Below are 19838 nucleotides of genomic sequence, written 5' to 3' on the forward strand. Positions count from 1 at the left end.
TAGTACAGTCTAACTATTGGAAACAATTTGGGCCAATAGAAATTTTAGCTGTTTTTACTAAACAAGTTATGCAAATCGAAGACGACATGCCTATGTCGCTACAGGATTGAATGCAAGTTTTATTTCCTAATTTTTCATGCAAATTTTACTTCTTTCCAACATGTTAAAGTGAATGTAATGTTTGAATTTGAGAAAAAAAATTGTGTTTGCCTTTTTTTATGATTATTGTAGTTTCTAACGCAGTTGTAGCACACATGTATTTTTATGACACCAAGGTTAGACAAGTGGCAGTGATCGCAAAAACATTTAAATGTTCAAAAGCCGCTGCAAGATGTTTACGACAATTAAGTTCAACAAAAATAAAAATATATTAAACAAATGACATGCTAGTCACCATTAAGAAGAAAACAACAAGGAATATGACATCAGAGTAAAATAACCAGAGACTTCATGCCATTATCTTGGCATACCTAACGTAAAGATTGTTCACAACTTTCCCAACATTGAAAATCGGTGTTAGGATCGTCAAATATGACAAGTCTTGCCATCAATACGCCTTACTTTCCATCAGAAGTGCTGCAAGCCTTGCCTCAAGTCGTTCTTGTAACTTTTATACACAATATCACTTTTTTTTCTTATTCTATGTTGTTTATTTGTTTATTTATTTGATATTTTTAAATTTAAATAAACTTAAAAACATTATTGGTAATAGATCATAAATCTACAAGTAATGTTTTAAATCTACATGTAGTTATCTTTTAAACTGGTTGATATTTTTCATCTTTTATTTGTAGTAATTTGTTGTAGAAATTTAAAATCATTATGATTTTTTTTTGTAAAAAAGTGTTTTATCATACGCATACTTTTAGCATTGAACTTCTAAACATCTTTAAAAGACAAGTGCACAACAAAAATCAATGCAAAAAATAAATTCAATAAAAGTTGTAACCAAAATAATATAACAAATACAAAAATGTTATCAAATACAATAAAAGACATGTATCAATGATCTATTCGGCATCTACGTCGTGCCCTAAGACTTCCATCTGAGGCGTCACCCCTAGCGATCCTGAGGCAATCTTGCATGATCTCATGTAACTCTATGCCTTCAGTGACCATCCTGAGGTTAAGCACACGCTCCAATCTTTCTGCGATCGCTTCACAACCTTCACAACCATTCTGTGACAGTCATAAAAACATAGTTATTAGAAAATTTTAAATAAAAATCAATTTATAAAACATTAAACCAACTAATCTTACCACTGAATGCCTAGGGAGATTAGATGCCACTGGAACCTTCGGGATATGTGGCTCAATGTATTCCTCATCATGTGGGCTAGGTGGATGTCAAGGCTAATCACCTACTTGGGTCGGTGTGATGAACGAATGAGATATCTGGAAAAATCAATCCATGTAGTCTGCTGATACCTGTCCAGGGACAACACAAATCTCAGTCGCAGGTGCTACATGGTCCAAGAAATGCATCCACCTATCATCTATCTCCTCATATGATAGTGAAGCACTAACAGGCGGTGGAGGGATCGTCTGAATGTACCCGAATTGTCGTACCACCCTCTCTGGTCGAACAAAGACCACAATAGGACCCCATCTCAGCTGACCCTGGAAGCAGGAAATTAGGTCAAAGCCACTAACTCCTCAGTGGTCAGCATAAGGCATCTAGCACACGTCCGTGATCGTCAAAGCATCTAAACGTTCCTGGTACGGCGCTCTTGTGATCCCTCTCATGTGAGCCTTCATAGTCAGCCACTGGGAGGCACGTGGGGTCATCTCAGCATACGCATCATCGGTGACGCACTGATGCACATTGGGAAAGTGCTCATATATCCAGCACTACAAACATGACGTGAACATAAGATAAAAAAACATGTTTACATCATAATCCAATTTAACTTATTACGAACATAACATTTACTTGTAATAAAGTCAAGTACCCAACCATTTGTCGTGTAGGGGTCTTGCAAGCTTCATTTAGCTGGTCATACATGTGCACCAGCGCCGCAGCTCCCCAAGCATAGACCCCAGCCTGACCCAGGTCTCAAAAACCCTCTAGATGAACCACATGAACATTTGTTGCACTCTTGTTAGAAAAAAGAGTGCAACCCGCCAAGTGGAGGAGGTAAGCACGGGCTACTACAATCCACCGTCGAGCATGACATCTACTCTGATAGACTTCTCGAAGCCACGAAAGTCGTAAGTATGCCCCATGCGCCCGTACGGTCTCAGCTCTAGCCTCCTCACCAGAGACCTCAAGTAGCTCCATCAACAAGAAGACCGCCTCATCCACAGGCAGAGGCTAAAAGCTGTGTAACGTGCCTATGATGGGAAGATGGAGGAGTGCCGCCACATTGTCCAGGGGGATCCTCAACTCTCCTACTAGAAGGTGGAAGGTGCTGGTCTCCCTATGCCACCTCTCGACAAATGCGTGTGAATGTATGTATACATGATTTTGATGATGTCAAAGAAGAATCTAACAAGGCTGCTTCAAATGATAAGCATTTGCTTCAAGAATAATTCAAGATTGCTTCAACAAACAAAGCCTTGTTTTAAGATTCACTAAAGACCAAGCCTTGCCTTAAAACAAAGTGCTTTCAAGACATGCAAGGCTCTGGTAATCGATTACCAGGAAGTGTAATCGATTACCAGAAGACAGGGTTGAGAAATAGCTGTTGAAAAAGGTTTTGAATTTGAATTTTCAACATGTAATCGATTACCATATGTCTGTAATCGATTACCAGCAACGAAACTTTGGAAATTCAAATTCAAAAGTCATAACCCTTCAAATTATAACTGTGTAATCGATTACACAAACATTGTAATCGATTACCAGTGGAAAGTTTTCAAAAAATCTGCCAACAATCACATCTTTTCATTAGATTTGTGAATGGTCATCAAAGGCCTATAAATAGGTGACTTGGGCACGAATTTTAGACAGAGAGTAGTTTTGGTCCAAAATGTCTTATCCTTTCAAAAGACAATGAGAGAGATTCCAAAAGAACTTCATTGTCAAATGCTCTCTCAAAAGAAATCCTTGACCAAACACTTGCAAAATCTATAAGGATTCTTACATGATCTTCATTGTAATATTCTTCTCTTGAAGAGAGAATTCTTCTTCCATTCTTCTTTTTCAATGAGATTGGTTAAGAGACTGTGAGTCTCTTGTTGTAAAGCATCTGAACACAAGGGTTGGGTTGTCCCTGTGTGGTTCAGACTTTGTAAAGGATTTTACAAAGATAGTGGAAATCTCAAGTGGGTTGCTTGAGTACTGGACGTAGGCACGGGTTGTGGCCGAACCAGTATAAAACTGTGTTTGCATTCTCTCTTCCCTTATCTTATTTATTTTGTTGCAATCAATTGTGTCTTGCATGTTTAAAGAACATTGTTAAATTGATTATTGTTGCTTCTTCTGTATTCTAAGCCTATCCCTCTTAAGATTATTGAGGCCACAAGGTCCAACAATGCGGATATAAGTCCGGGATCACCGGTGACTACACAACACCTGATCAATGGACTTAATCCGGTGGCCGCCACTAGGCCTTCTATCTCAGGCGCTGGCCTCCCAAATTTATCAATCTTCCTACCGTGGGAGACCAACTTCAACTCAAGTCGTTCCTGAGTTGAAGAACACATAACAATTTATTAAAAATTCATTATCACAAACAACTCAACAAAAACAAATAATTAACAAATAACTTTACGTAAAAATTAAAATACCTCTCCACTCCAGATGCTATGTGCCACATGGTCGCCAAACGAAGTTAGGACTAATGGGTCACGTGGCCCACCAGGGAATCCCTCAGCATGATCAGCAGGTGACCCCTCAGCACCATCAATAGTTATGCCCTCTACGTTCGCAGAATCTACGCCCGCAGTCCTCTCAGGAATATCCTCGTCCATATGAGGAACATCCTCAGTCACCTGAGGAACATCCTCAGTAACATCAACATGAAATCGTTGCCTACGGGCAAAAGCGGTAGGCCTACGTCACCGGGGAACATCATCATGATACTCATCCTAACCTATGCCTCTGCCTCTAACACTAGCTAAGAAGGAGAACACGAGGGGAAACTTGCAAAACAAAGGACTCCACGCTCAAGTAAGTACGTGAGTGAGTTGAGAATGGAATGAAAAGGGAGAAATAGAACCTGATATTTATAGAGTGGAGTAGGAGCTTCAGGTCTTTGTTTGTAGGGGTTTTTACGATGGTGTAACAATATTTGCAAACAATTTCTAGCTTGTAGATAATAACTAGTAGATAAGCTGTTGCTTATAGATAATGTTCATCTTATAGATGATTAAGTACCTGCCATTTGATAAGGGAGTTGTAACATTATCATTAATATTGAAATAATGAGGTATTTAAGATAACATGTCAGTCTAGTAGCCCGACTGCTAAGGGTGAGATGTCCGTGCTCCTGTGCCAGGGTTGACATGGAGGGCTGGCATGCGTATTAGAGTGCCATGTCACTTGTCACATCCATTTTGTGGACCCTGGACAGTATATAGGCACCCAAGCTCTAAGCCATCATGTTAGAGAAAGAGGTTGTCTGGTGTTGAGGGAGATTATGTTAAGGGAGATTGTCTGGTGTTGGGGGTGGTAGCCTTGAAAAGTAGGATGGGTCGCGAGTTTGCCGAGGCCCCAAGCATGGGCAAGTTTTATCCGGTGTCGAGGGTGGTAACCTTGACAGGTGCAAAAGTTGCAAGTTTTTCAAGCAGGTCAAGCCCTCAGCCTGGGCATGCCCCCCAGGATGGACACACTCTTTGTTTTGCAAGCAAATTCAGACGTGTTAGGTGAGTAGAATCCCTATATTTGACAATTTTTCCCTTTTATAACCGTTAGAGAACGCATTAAAGACAAGCATTTCATTTGTCTTTTACCATAGGCGAGTTCAGCACACACACATTACTCTTCCATACATGGCACTCTAGGAATGGGCATGCACTAAAGACACGGTGCATAGGTTAGTGGGATTGCGTTGTAACATCCCATTTTTCATAAAATAAAATAAATTAAAAATTATTTTATTTAAAATAAATAGAATTTTAGGAAAATAATGAACTTTTTGTAATTAAATAAACAAGAAAAATATTAATTAAAATAATAGTTTTAAGGTAAATAAAATAAATATTTTTTTTAAAAAATATTTTATTTATTCATTTGACAGGGAGTAAAATAGATTTTCTTTATATAAAATGATAAAATAAATAAAAATAGAGTAAATAATAGGTCCAGAGTACCCTAGCTATAAATAGAGATGTAATAGGTTACTTTTTACATTTACGACACGTCTTTACACTCTTTCTTCCTCTCAAATCCGTTTTCCCTTCTTTTTTTCCCAAAACTCTCTTTTTTCTTGCATACACTCAAATCTGTCTCAGTAAAATGACAATCCCAGAGACGTTAACTGTTAGATCATCATGAAATTTGAACACGAGATTAGGATCTCATTCCCATATACATCCAAACCAATCCCAAGAAAACTACGATCCCGGACTTGTTAACTGTTGGATCCTAGTGAAATTTGGACACCACCTTTGGAACTAATTTCTACACATGTCCAGTGTTGGGATTTGTAAAGTAATGTCTATGGAGGGAGAAATTCTCATTGAACATATACAGTGAATTGGAGGCTCCAATTTCTTCTCCTTCTCTCTAACACTTGGAAACCCTAACAAAGCAAACAGAGGAAAAATTTCAGAAATCTTAGGGAACCACTAGAGACGTTGATATCCCTGCCAGCTGCACCCGTGAGCCCGCTTAGAGATAAGGGATGAGTTTATTGCAATTTGGGTTAAAATGAACATGTGTAGGGATCCTTAGAGTATCAAATTGGGGTTTATTTTGTGATGTTCATTGATGTAACTCCTTGTGAAGCTTGTAGGCCTAGGATCTTCTTAATAAATGGATTCCTTTACTTCTTGGAAGATGAATGGCAGCGGAATGGAGAAGGAAGAGAGAGAGGAGACGCCACTTCAAGGAGAAGATGAGTCTAGAAGAAGCTCACCACCATACGAGGCCATGGATAAGAGCTTGGAGGAAAAAGAAGATGAATGAAGGGAGAAGAAGAGAAGAGCACGAAATTTTGTGCTCTAAAAGAGCTCTGAAATCTGAAGTTTAATTTTCAAATGATCAAAGTTGAAAAAATGCACACACATGACCTCTATTTATAGCCCAAGTGTCACACAAAATTGGAGGAAAATTTGAATTTCAATTCAAATTTCACTTGCATTTGAAATTGAATTTGTGGAGCCAAACTTTGGAGCCAAAATTTCACTAATTATGATTAGTGAATTTTAGTTATGGTTCAGCCCACTAACCCGAGATCAATTCCAAGATTCTCCACTAAGTGTGCTTAGGTGTTATGAGGCATATAAAGCATGAAGGACAAGCACAAAGTGTGACTATATGATGTGGCAATGGGGTGTAGTAAGCAAATGCTCACCTCCCCCTCTAAAATTTAATTGGATTGGGCTTCTACCAATTCAATTAAATTTATTTCCCAACACACACATCAAATATTCACGTAGTGCATGTGAAATTACAAAACTACCCCTAATACAAAAACTAGTCTAGGTGCCCTAAAATACAAGGGCTGAAAAATCCTATATTTCTAGGGTACCCTACCTACATTATGGAGCCCTAAATACAAGGACCAAATATAATGACATCCTAGTCTAATATGTACATAGATAATTGGACCCAACCTTGGTCCATGGGCTCAAAAATCTACCTTGAGGTTCATGAGAACCCTTGGGCCTTCTTCAGCAACTCTAGCCCAATCCTCTTGGAGCCTTTTGCTCATGGCTCTAGTGACTGGTCCCTTCCTAGTGAGGATTGCATCATCCCCTCCCCCTTGAAGAGGATTTGACCTCAAATCTGTTAGTTACTCCTCCTCAATATCAGTTCCACATGCAAAAGGAATTAAATAAGAAATGTTAAAAGTGGTGCTGGCTCCATACTCTTCTGGGAGGTCCAACCTATAGGCATTGTTATTGATCCTCTCCAAAACTTGAAAAGGTCCATCCCCTGTAGGGCTAAGCTTGGATTTCCTTTTAGTAGGGAATCTATCCTTCCTAAGATGGAGCCAAACCTAGTCACCCTTATAAAGAAGTAGCTTTTTTCTTCCTCTATTGCCTTTAGTTGAATACACCTTTGTTTGGTTCTCTATTTGGTTCTTAACCCTCTCATGCAACTTCTTTACAAACTTTGACCTAGATTCCCCTTCTTTATGTATTAAAGAAGTGTCCAGTGGGAGGGGAATAAGATCTAACGGTGTTAGGGGATTAAACCCATAGACAACCTCAAAAGGGGACTGCTTGGTGGTTCTATGAACCCCCCTGTTGTACGCAAATTCTACATGAGGAAAATACTCATCCAAAGACTTATGGTTGTCTTTCAGAAGAGCCCTTAAAAGGGTGGATAAAGACCTATTCACTATCTCTGTTTGCCCATTAGTTTATGGATGAAAAGTGGTAGAGAAAAGAAGTTTAGTTCCTAGCTTAGCCCATAAGGTTTTCCAGAAGTGGCTAAGGAACTTAGCATCTCTATTTGACACAATGGTCCTAGGCAAACCATGGAGTCTCACAACTTCCCTGAAAAATAGTTTTGAGATGTGGGAAGCATCATCCACCTTGTGGCATGGTATAAAGTGTGCCATCTTGCTAAACCTATCCACTATCACAAAGATAGAGTCTACACCTTTTTGGGTTCTAGGAAGCCCAAGGACAAAGTCCATACTAATGTCTACCCAAGGTGCAGAGGGGATGGGTAAGGGTGTGTATAGCCCATGAGGCATCACCCTAGACTTGACTTGTAAACAAGCCACACACCTAGTGCAATGCTTATGAACATCTTTCTTCATATGGGGCCAATAAAACTTTTCTTTGAGTAAGACAAGGGTCTTGTCTATCCCAAAGTGGCCCATGAGCCCACCCTCATGGCTCTCTTTCACAAGTAATTTCCTAATGGATCCTTGGAGTATACAAAGTTTTCCCTCTTTGAACAAATACCCCTCAGCCAAATAGAATCCATCTTGAGCCTTTTTCCCACAACTCTCGTAAATGGGAGAGAAATGTTCATCTAAAGCATACAAGTCCCTAATATTATAAAACCCTAAAATTTGAGCTCCTAGGGAGCAAAACGATGTGTGTCTCCTAGAGAGGGCATCAGCTACCACATTTGTTTTTCCTTTTTTGTATTTGACAACATATAGAAATTGCTCTAGGTACTCTACCTATTTTGCATGCCTTTTGTTTAACTTGCTTTGCCCTCTAATGTACTTAAGTGATTGATGATCACTATGAATGAAAAATTCCTTGGAAACAAGGTAATGTTCCCAAGTTTGGAGGGCTCTTATTAAGGCATAAAGCTCTTTATCATAGGTGGGGTAGTTGAGGGTGGCACTATGAAGTTTTTCACTAAAATAAGCAATAGGGTGCCCACCTTGTAACAATACAGCTCCAACTCCCACTCCATAGGCATCACATTCTAGCTCAAAAGTTTTAGAAAAGTCAGGAAGAGCTAGAACAGGTGCCTTAGTAAGCTTTTCTTCAAACAAGTGGTTATCTCCCACACTTTTTGGGGTGGGCCATTCTTGGATGGCCTTGATTTTCTCAGGGTCCACTTGACCCCATTTCTACCAACTACAAACCCTAAGAAAACTATATTATCTACACAAAAAGTACACTTCTCTATATTTGTATAGAGGGTGTTTTTCCTAAGGACTGAAAGAACTTGCCTTAGATGTCCTAAGTGATCATCTAGGCTCCTACTGTACACTAAAATATCATCAAAATAAACAACTATAAATCTACATATGAAATCCCTTAAGACATGATGCATAAGCCTCATAAAGGTGCTTGGTGCATTAGTGAGCACAAAAGGCATCACTAGCCATTCATACAAACCAAACTTGGTCTTGAAAGCGGTTTTCCACTCATCACTCTTTTTCATCCTGATTTGGTGATAACCACTTTTAAGATCAATTTTTGAAAAGATATTGGCACCATGCAACTCATGAAGCAAATCATCAAGTCTAGGAATGGCGTGCCTATACTTTATAGTGATGTTGTTGATGGCCCTGCAATCTGTACACATTCTCCACGTACCATCCTTTTTGGGCACCAACAACATTGGCACAACACATGGGCTTAGGCTCTCTTGGACCCAGCCCTTCTCCAACAATTCTTTAACCTAAGACTCTATCTCCTTAGTCTCCTGAGGGTTAGTCCTATAGGCTAGCCTATTAGGAAGGCTTGCTCCTGGGACTAAATCTATTTGGTGTTCTATCCCCCTTAAAGGAGGTAGCCCAGGGGGTATCTCTTTGGGAAATATATCACCAAATTCATGTAAGAGTTCTTGGAACTTTGGGGGTAAGTTCCCAAATGTAGGAATTGTGGCAGTGCTAAGGGATGTTTCCCTTGATAGGAGAAGGTAGAAAGATTGTTTAAGAAGGAGTGCTCTTTTAATATCACCTTTTGTTGCAAAATGATTTTCCTTCTTAACAATCTTCTTGGAGGAATCCTTTTCCTCTTTTTCCTTCCCCTTGGCCTTTGAAGACAAGGCCTTACTATCCTTCTTTTTTCTTTTGTTTTTCTAGTTTTTCTCCGTCATCCCTCTTATCTTTCATAGTTAGTTGATCTTTGGCCACCTGTGAAGGTGTTTGAGGATGCAACACAAATTTAGTGCCAAGATGGGTGAGGGTAATCTCATTAGTTATGCCATTGTAAATGATCTTCCTATCAAATTGTCATGGCCTTCCTAAAAGAATCTGCCTTGCCTCCATGGGAACTATATCACAATTAACTTCATCCTTATATTTCCCAATGGAGAAAGGTACCTTTACTTGTTGGTTAACTATCATTTCCCCTTGTTCATAAAGACATTGAAGTTTATAAGGTTTTGGGTGAGGAATGATAGTGAGGTTCAACTTGGAAACTAATCTTGTGCTACAACAATTGGAACAAGATCCACTATCCACAATGAGAGAACAAGTTTTATCTAAAATTTTGCATCTTGTATGAAAGATGTTCTCTCTTTGGGATTGAGATAGATCACAAGATTGACCTCCAAAGAGCCTTCTAACCATTAGGAGGTCACCTTCTTCATGGGGGTAAACTTCCTCACTAGACTCTTCACCCCTTACTTCATCTTCACTTCCACTAAAGGAAGGGAAAAAAGTAGTCTCCTCTTAACTACTATAAATGTCTTGACCCCTCATGATCATGGTTTTCTTTGTGGGGCATTGAGAGGCAATGTGACCTCTCCCAAGACATTTGAAGCATTTAATGTTGCTAGTCATTTCTTGGGAACTAGTCTTAAGGGTGTATTTCTATATGGTCTCACCCTTATCTTCCTTGGGTTTTGAAGGTGCAGCCCCCAAAATTCAATGGGCTTGGTCCTTGGATAAGAGTGAGAGCCATAAGATTTTGAAGAAGGCTTTCTTTTAAGTTGTTTCTTCACTCTTATACAAAGTTGGACTAGCTCATCTAGGTCCCTATATGGAAGGAGATCAACCTTATCCCTCACTTCCATATTAAGCCCACTAAGGAACCTAGCTATGCTTGTTCTTTCCCACCCCCCCCCTAAGTCCAGCTCTTAAAATGAGTAGTTCCATTTGTTATCTATATTCTTCAACACCTATACTCCCTTGTCTAAGTCTTTGGAGCTTGTCCATAAGCTCTCTTTCATAGTAGGAGGAAATGTGCCTCTTCCTAAGGGCACTCTTAAGATCATTCCAATACTCTACGGGAGGATCCCCATGAATCCTTCGTTCCCTAACAAGGGAAGTCCACCAATAGAGGGCATACCCTTGAAAGCTAAGGGTAGACAATGGAACTTTTCTCTCTTTGCTAATATGATGGCAAGCAAAGAGTTGTTCAACCTTCATTTCCCAATCTAAGTAGGCCTCAACATTATCTTTTCCATGGAAATATGGGAGGCTAATGTTAACCTCTTGAGGCCTTCTATCCTTTTCTCTTCTTTGGGAATGGTGTTTAGTATGTGAACTATGACGCCCTCTATAATAGTCACTAAATTCTTCACTTAAACTCTTGCAAGAGTCATGACTACTATAGGAGACATGTTTTTCTCTTTACATTTCATTCATTATTTTTCTTCTTTCTTCCTCTCTTATTTTCTCTCTTTTATCTTGACTTATTTCTTCCACTCTTTTTTTCCTTTTTCTTTTCTCTCATGTTTTTCTTTCCACAACTTAAGGGATCTCAACTCATCAAATATCTTATACAAGGGGTCCTTAGGAGTAGAACCCTCACCATTAACACTAGATGAAGAATGAAGACTCATATTGGTTCCAAAGCTATGGTTATTTCTTGTTGGGGGTTTGAAAACAAAAGGTAAAAGAAACTATGGTTGAAACTAGCCAAAATAAACACTAAAAGAGGTGTGAAAGATAAGGTAAAAACTAATTGGTAAAAGGCAAGCTATCTAGGTGGTTTGACAATGGAAGGTAAAGGAAATAAGCTATGAAAGTAAGCAAGAAATGTAAACTAGGCGAATCCTAAGATTGTTTGGATGACCACATTTAAGGTTCCCAACAAAACACTCATAATCCTAAGGAAAAATTGCCTAAAATTATTACACACAAATGGAAGTAGGGTGACCTATTGGAGGCTCCCAACTTACTTCCAATAAAAGGCCTTTTTGTTACAAAATTTGAAAGCAATGAAAGTAAGTAAAATGTCAATTACAAAATTACAAAAAGGTCCTCAATTTTGGTGGTTGTTCTCTCTTTGGTGATTCACTCAATTTGGAGTTCTTCTTAGTCCAATAGCTCTTAAGGTGGTTTTCCCTTTGCTTCTTGACTCAAATTCTTCAAGGGATGGCACTAATCCTCCTTTCCAATTCCCTATATGGCAACTCACAAACAAGGAAACAAAGAGACAAGCAATAAGCAAAGACAAAAAAAATAAGATGAAAGCTAAACCAATATAGTTTTAAAAAGACAAATTTTCAAGGATGATTCAACAATTAAAGCAATGAAAAGCACATAAAAGCAAGCTAGGACTCAAAGAGAAACTTAGAATGGCTCTAGAGTAGAGTAAAAAAAAATAAAAAAAAATACTGAAGAAACCTCTAGTTTTGGCACTTTTTTCACACTAATTTTCAATTGAAATTTCAGAACTAATATTGGTATAAAATAGGTACCAATTATAGAACAAATTTTTGAGCCAAAGCAACAAGCACACTTCCCTTTCACTTTTTTTTTCCTGCACACTGATTTTTCTACCAACTTGTATGATTTTTCTTATTTTTTCCTTTAATCCAAATTGCTTGGTTTTTTTTCTTAATTTTGGTCCAGATGTATAGAAAATTCAGTAAAAATTTCTGCTCAAAAAACGTAGTGGCCAATTCCCAGTAATTTATACAAGTTCATATGTTCAAGCTAATCAAAATTTTCTTCCAAAATATTGAATACAAAAAAAAACACAAAAATCTAAGTGTAAATCACTTAATTCATGTTGTCTTAGAGTCATGTTTAGTCATAGAAATTGTCACATTATGTTCTAAGTTTGTGTTGAATTTTTATTTTGATTATTGAATTCTAGATACCTTTGTTCATGTATTCTTGTCATTCTTAGCCTATCTTTTGAATTTTGAGTCTAATTCATGCATGTTATTTAGTTCATAACATGTTCTAAATCAATTCCTAGAAGTAGTCTTATTGTTGAACTCTTTTTTTTTTTTGTTTTCTAAGTTTCCAACATGATGCCTATGATGAATTTGAGTTGTGATGCTGAGAGCTGGCTAGAATTGTGAATCAAATAAGTCTTAAGCTCTCTTGAATTGTGTTATCCATGATAATTGAGCATAAGCAAACACAAATTGTAACTATCCAAGTCTCAAGCAACATAAAAGTGATTCAAGAGTAGATCTATAAAATTTGAACCATAGAAATGCAAGAACAAATGTAGATCTATGATTTAATCGGTTTATTTTTTTTTAATCTACTCTAAACAGCACCAAACCACAAGACAGTGGAGGATATACATGGAGAATAAGATGAAGAACAAGGAATGAAAGTGAATTGACGGAACAAAAAGATAGAGGAAGCAAAAGAACATCACCTAGATGAAGATGCTCTTAATACCACATGATGTAACCCCTTGTGAAGCTTGTAGGCTTAGGATCTTCTTTATCAATGAATTCCTTTGATTCTTGGAAGATGAATGGCAGTGGAATGGAGAAGGAAGAGAGAGAGGAGACGCTACTTCAAGGAGAAGATGAGTCTAGAAGAAGCTCACCACCATAGGAGGCCATGGATAAGAGCTTGGAGAAAGAAGAAGATGAATGAAGGGAGAGGAAGAGAAGAGCACGAAATTTTGTGCTCTAAAAGAGCTCTGAAATCTGAAGTTTAATTTTCAAATGATCAAAGTTGAAAAAATGCACACACATGACCTTTATTTATAGCCTAAGTGTCACACAAAATTGGAGGAAAATTTGAATTTCAATTCAAATTTCACTTGCATTTGAAATTGAATTTGTGGAGCCAAACTTTGGAGCCAAAATTTCACTAATTATGATTAGTGAATTTTAGTTATGGTTCAGCCCACTAACCCAAGATCAATTCCAAGATTCTCCAATAAGTGTGCTTAGGTGTTATGAGGCATGTAAAGCATGAAGGGCATGCACAAAGTGTGACTATATGATGTGGCAATGGGGTGTAGTAAGCAAATGCTCACCTCCCCCTCTAAAATTTAATTGGATTGGTCTTCTACCAATTCAATTAAATTTATTTCCCAACACACACATCAAATATTCGCTTAGTACATGTGAAATTACAAAACTACTCCTAATACAAAAACTAGTCTAGGTGTCCTAAAATACAAGGGCTAAAAAATCCTATATTTCTAGGGTATCCTACCTACATTATGGAGCCCTAAATATAAGGACCAAATATAATGAAATCCTAGTCTAATATGTACAAAGATAATTGGACCCAACCTTGGCCCATGGGCTCAGAAATCTACCCTGAGGTTCATGAGAACCCTAGGGTCTTCTTCAGCAGCTCTAGCCCAATCCTCTTGGAGCCAAATTGGGGTTTATTTTGTGATGTTCATTGCATTGTAATTCTTCATGTATGATTATAATTGAGAGATTTTAATATTGGGATCATGAAATTGTGTGTAAGTGATAAATTGAATATATGATGAATTATGAGATAACATGTTGCATTGAGATCATAATATTGTTATTGAGATTGAGTATAACTACAAAGTTGAAAATGTGTTAATTTGTGAGATACTCGTAATGGTGGATTGTGACATTATGAGATGTTCAATTATGAACATGAGATTTGGTTGTGAATAAGTGTGTGGTTAACACTTGATGTGACAATAGTTGTGTTGTGAACTATGAATTATACAATAACCCGACTGGTGTTTACCTTGAGAAAAGTGTTTATGTACAGTGTTAAAGGGAAAATGTAGGATTCCTAGTTAGGAACCTAAAGTGTTAAATTGTAGCGCAATTTGTTAAATATGTTTGAAACATGAGTGTGAGGTCATGGATATTGTATAATTCATGAGCAGTATCGGGAAGGTAAGGCCTTAACGGATTCTTCAGAGTCTAGTCCTTGGGGGTAGAGACACTCGGTTTGAGTGCTCCTTTAAGTCTATGTTGATCCCATACAGTTTGAGCATTCTTACAAAACAGAGTGACCCTGACTAGTCACCTTATGATTTTACTTAGTGAGAGTGACCTGGCATACCCATTGTGTGGTCACTACTACAAAACCTCTTTACTACGACGCGCTAACAACATCGGTTGATACAACATCATCAATGAAAATAATGGGATGGCAGTATCATAATTAAGTGTTAAGTTTAAGGACGACCATTAAAAGCACCGTCTTTGAATGGTTATACTTTTATCTTTTTTTGTCTCTCTCTCTTATCCTATCGTTGGTAGACCTTTCATTTTTGTGGCCCTTCATTTTCTCTCTCTCTCTCTCTCATCTTATCGTGGCAAAGACCTTTCATTTTTGTGACCCTTCATTTTTTTTTCTCTCTCTCTCTCTCTCGTCTCTCTCTCGAGCTGAGAGTGAAATCCTCAAAGAGGCATTTAGCTCTTTTAGGATCAAAACTCTCGCATTCAATCTCATAGAGTGTTACAAAATCAAAACTGGTTTCATCCACCTCCAATTTCAAACCCTTCCAATCCTTTTTCAGTTTCAAATTCCTTTTGCACCCTCTTCAAAACCCTAGACTCTATTGACCCCAACTTTGCCGGCTCCGCCAAGCATTTGTGTCCTCCTCCACGCTCCACCATAATTTCCCATTCCCAAAATTTCTCATTCTCCCTTTCCTCTCTGAATCCTTGATCACTCTCACGCGCTCCTATATTCACTCCTCCATCGTCGCTTTCTCAAACAACCAGAACACCATCTTCATCACATGGTCAGTTTTTTCTTACTAATTCTCTCTTTTCCTTTTTTCATTTATCTGATTTGTTCTCACGCACCAATAACTAAATCCGCGAATTTCAAGTTTTTTTTGTTGTGCATTGGAATTTCTGAGCTGGTTTCGTATTTGATCTGATCGTTTAACTTGAACGGTGACTTTTTTAATTTTTTGAAAAGAAATTAATCGTCGCATTTGCAGATCTAATTTTGGTGTTTCGATTGCGTTTTACAGCAGCTTGTGATGCGTGATGTGTTTGATCTGCGGAGAAATCGGTTTTGTGATCTGACATGTGGATTGATTCAATTTTTATTTATTTTTATTTTTATTTTATGAGGCTGAGCATGTGGATTTAACTTCTTTTATGTGATAATTATGCATGGAATTTTCAAATAAGCCATATATTCTTGTTCTGTTTTTGTTTTTGGTTGCATATATTCTTATTCTTATATTAGATTTATTTTGGTGATGTTTCTTATATTAAATTTATTAATGAGTAAATATGATTTTATTTTGGGATTTAAGTGACTACAAACATAACGAGGCTTTTTATTTTTTTTTATTGATATTTACTTATTTTGGACGATACTGGGTTTGTTGAGTGATTGTGCTAAATTTTATTATTGTTGTTTTTGGGATGAGAGGAGACTAGAAGATATTTGGATGTGGATGCTTACGTTCAAGGATGCTGTTTTTGGGATTGCTGTGGAGGGAATTAGCTTTTGATTGTTAATCCATAGTTTTGCCATTATTGATTGGGGACTATTGCACATTTATGTCATGCCTTGTTAAGTTTTACTATCTTTTGAAATAGGGAAACTAATTTTAAAAGTTAATCTAATATATTTTAAGAAGCAATCAAGATATTATTGGTTATTTTCATATATTCGAATAAAACCATTCCTATTCTTTAAATTACTTCTAAAAAGATTTTGTTCTCTCTTTCTATAAATCTGGCCCTCTAAACTCCTTCTAAAAAGATTTTGTTCTCTCTAAATTGAATATATTGATTAATTTGTAGGGAACCTTTGTCGAGGGAATAAAGGAAGAGGCTGTACTCTCTCCTGCGCATGCTCTGTCCCTTATAGCTGCCTGAGAAGGTAAATATGCCAACTAATGCTGAATTATTATATAATGTGTAACATTTTAATTTGCACACCAGAGTATGCATGTTGAAATTAAAGCTTCTCAAAATAAGGTTAGTTTATGTGAAATGCTGAGAATGATAACCACTTGGCACAGTGATTTCATGCTTGTAATTTTTAGCTGATTCCCTTGTGCTAGATTATGGATGAGAAATCTCTGATCAAGAAGTATCAGAAGGAAATTTCTGAGTTAAAGCAGTCAATTATACGAGGTGTGTTTTTCAGAAGGGTACTCTAGTATGTGCAGCAGTCAGTTATATGCTTTGGAATTTGATCTTTTAATGTCCCAACTTTTAATTAATTTGCTGTTTACAAATTTCCAGTTTCTTGGAATGGCTAGTAAAATTGTAAATACTATTTGTGATAATGACAAATGTTTGTCTTTCTCTGAATGCAGCTAGCATATTTACCAGATAGACTATGTTAAGTAATTAGGGGTAATTTATTCTCTCCTTTTTTTGTGAAATTTTATTTAATGATAGCAATAGGGGTTTTTCTTAAATTTATGAAAAACCATAATCAAATTCTGCTCTTGCTTCTTAAATTAATAATTAATAAATTAACAATTCAAATTATTTTCATTTAGAGTTTTCAAGTATTTGAATAGAGTTGCGTGGTTTCTTTACACACTTTGAATACTAAGTAAGTTTGGGTAATAGTGCCGTATGAATGCCAAGATGTTTGATTTCTCTTTGAGAAGCTTGGACATAGGTAGCCAATAGAAACCAAACTTCCGTCATCTCAATAAACATGCAAACAAAAAATGAAATTGGTACATTTTAGGCTTTCATTTTAATTTTTAGTTTCAGTTTAGTATCTTAAGTTTTACAAAAACTATTTTGATGACTTAAAGAATTAACGATTTCCTATTTGACCAAAATAGTTATTTCTTTAACTTTTTTACTACTTGTGTTAATTTTGACTGAAATCACATTTTGACTGAAATAGTTATTTCATTGTGTCCATTTTATATTTTGGGAGCTTATTATATATTTGTTCATGTATCTCTGCCCGTAGCTCTCCTGTGGTTTTTTTTTATTTGTAACATTTTTCGCATAGGTAATTGCTATAACAAAAGATCTTCCTGATGTTGAAGGAGATCGTAAGTAAGTTTTGGTATCCAGTTGCATAATTGCTAATATTGCATTTCACCTATATTTCACTAAATTTGCATTTGTGTATGTGTGTGAAATGTATATATACTGCTTATAGAGCATACTCTGCTTCCACCCTTTAATTAGGTGTTGTATCTAATATGGATTTGCATGTCATAACTAACTTCAGGTATCAGATATCAACCTTTGCCACAAAATTAGGAGTTTGGAACATTGCTTTCCTTGGTTCTGGAATTTTGCTGGTGAAGTATATTGTTTCTGTTTTGGCAGCAATTTATATGCCTCAGGTGAATATAAACTTTCAGGCGTTGGTTACTCGTACCGGCTCATACAATTTTTGCAATAAGCTTGATTTACCAGGTTTGTTAATTGGATTAATAACTGTCAAGGTTGTCATTCTAGTTTAAGTGGCTTTTCATAAATGTTTCAGGTGTTTTTTCATGTAATCCCATTTATTCCTCCACCTACCCAGTCACCCCATTTCTCTGAATAAAATATATTTTGTTAACACTATGTTGTGTTTGTTTTAGAGAAATGGGGCAGCTATTGAGTTATTTGTTGTCTGAAATTTCTTGCGAGTATAATAAATTTGTTGCTGAAAAATTTGATAAGTAGTATTATATCAGTAATAAATCATCCGAGGCTGGGGCATGGTGCTGGTTTAGTGAATCTCCAGTCGGATTAGTGGGTGGCTTATTGAACTGTTATATATTAAATGTTGGCTTAAATATTTTTTTATCCCTAATAAATAGTGTTTACTGCCTAATTTTTTTTATCCTCCTTTCATTTGTTGTATATTAAATGTTGGCTTATTGAATTGCAGTATATTTTTTTATCCTCCTTTCATTTGCTCTAAAAGTTGGTGTTAGTAGACTGTCCAGTGCCCACTTTCTGATTTTAAGCCCCCAAAAACGATTGTTCACATACAAGGAAAAGAAAAGAGAAAGATCCCCAAAACACTCCCCCTTTCCATCTAACAGTATAGCTTTGCCTGTTTTCAACTTTTATGAATATTATAATATTATAATTCCATATCCCAAAAAATCTTTTAACCGTTTTATTTTTCACCTGAAGTTCATCCTATCACATTCCTATAATCCTACCTCCAAGAAAGCTTTTATGCATCCACTTTTAGGATTTTTAAAGTAATCCTTTTTACTTGTATGGATAATTATATTATTATTATATCACAATTTATTTTATCTATATATATCTATATATATATATATAGATAAAATTTCGAACTATGTTATTAATTTAGTTATCACAATGATAAAAATATTTAAAATTTCATAAACTGCTTTAAAGAACAAAAAAAAAACATAAAAATCAAAACTTTTTTCATTTTTTTGTTTTGTAGTGTTTTTGGTTTATGCTTGACAAATGGGAGTTATTTTGGACAGGAAAAGTTTAATGTTTTTTTTATTATTTGCTTATCTCTTTACAAATGTTGAATTTTTATCATATTAATCAATGATGATGTTGATGTTGGAGCCTCTTTTTTTAACAGAGAATAGAAAATTGGTTTATGATTATTGATTTTTAATTCTGAAATTTGCAAGCTGGCATATGCTCTTCCAGGGTTGTTTTGTATGTATCGTCATTGGCTATTGTGAAGGAGGAGATATGTAAGTAGTAATTTCATTTAAATATTAAATTAATTGTTTCAGGAACTCAGAACATATGTCAAAACATTTTTTCTTTTAATTGTTACTAAGTTGCTCTTCTATAATTTCTTTGTTGTACAAGGCCGAGGCAATTAAAAAGGCCAACGACGTTCATTTTCCTGAAGAGGTTGGTCGCTCTTTTATAAAGTGAATTGACCGAACAAAAAGATAGAGGAAGCAAAAGAACATCACCTAGATGAAGATGCTCTTGATACCACTTGATGTAGCTCCATTGGAGCTTGTAGGCCTTGGATCTTCTTCATCAGTGGAGTCCTTTGCTTCTTGAATATCAATGGCAGCGGAATGGAGAAGGAGAAATATGATTGGAGACGCCACTTCAAGGAGAAGATGAGTCAAGAAGAAGTTCACCACCATAGGAAACCATGGACAAGAGCTTGAAGGTAGGAGAAGAAGAATAGAGGGAGAAGGAAAGAGGGAACACGAAATTTTGTGCCTCAAAAGAGGTATGAACT

At 36.6% G+C, this 19838-nt stretch overlaps 1 protein-coding gene and 1 long non-coding RNA gene across 3 annotated transcripts; one reads left to right on the plus strand and one right to left on the minus strand.

Moving 5' to 3' along the window:
* Positions 1 to 1002: 1002 nt before the first annotated feature.
* Positions 1003 to 3915, minus strand: LOC114397092. Its single transcript, XM_028359214.1, has 6 exons — positions 3733 to 3915; positions 3511 to 3630; positions 1934 to 2044; positions 1687 to 1851; positions 1429 to 1620; positions 1003 to 1179 (listed from the first exon to the last, which is right to left on the minus strand). Exons 1-6 carry the CDS (start codon positions 3913 to 3915, stop codon positions 1003 to 1005), a joined length of 948 nt encoding a protein of 315 aa, XP_028215015.1.
* An 11070-nt stretch (positions 3916 to 14985) lies between these two features.
* On the plus strand, positions 14986 to 19581 carry LOC114395829. 2 transcript variants are annotated; one of them, XR_003663119.1, is made up of 7 exons: positions 14986 to 15435; positions 16460 to 16538; positions 16723 to 16795; positions 16981 to 17020; positions 17868 to 18058; positions 19280 to 19326; positions 19448 to 19581. It is a non-coding gene; the product is annotated as an uncharacterized LOC114395829 (long non-coding RNA). The 2 variants fall into 2 exon arrangements; XR_003663118.1 differs by lacking the exon at positions 16981 to 17020 and having other exon boundaries at positions 14987 to 15435.
* The last annotated feature ends 257 nt before the right edge of the window (positions 19582 to 19838 follow it).

Source organism: Glycine soja, chromosome 18 (assembly GCF_004193775.1).
Source record: "Glycine soja cultivar W05 chromosome 18, ASM419377v2, whole genome shotgun sequence".
Lineage (NCBI taxonomy): Eukaryota > Viridiplantae > Streptophyta > Magnoliopsida > Fabales > Fabaceae > Glycine > Glycine soja.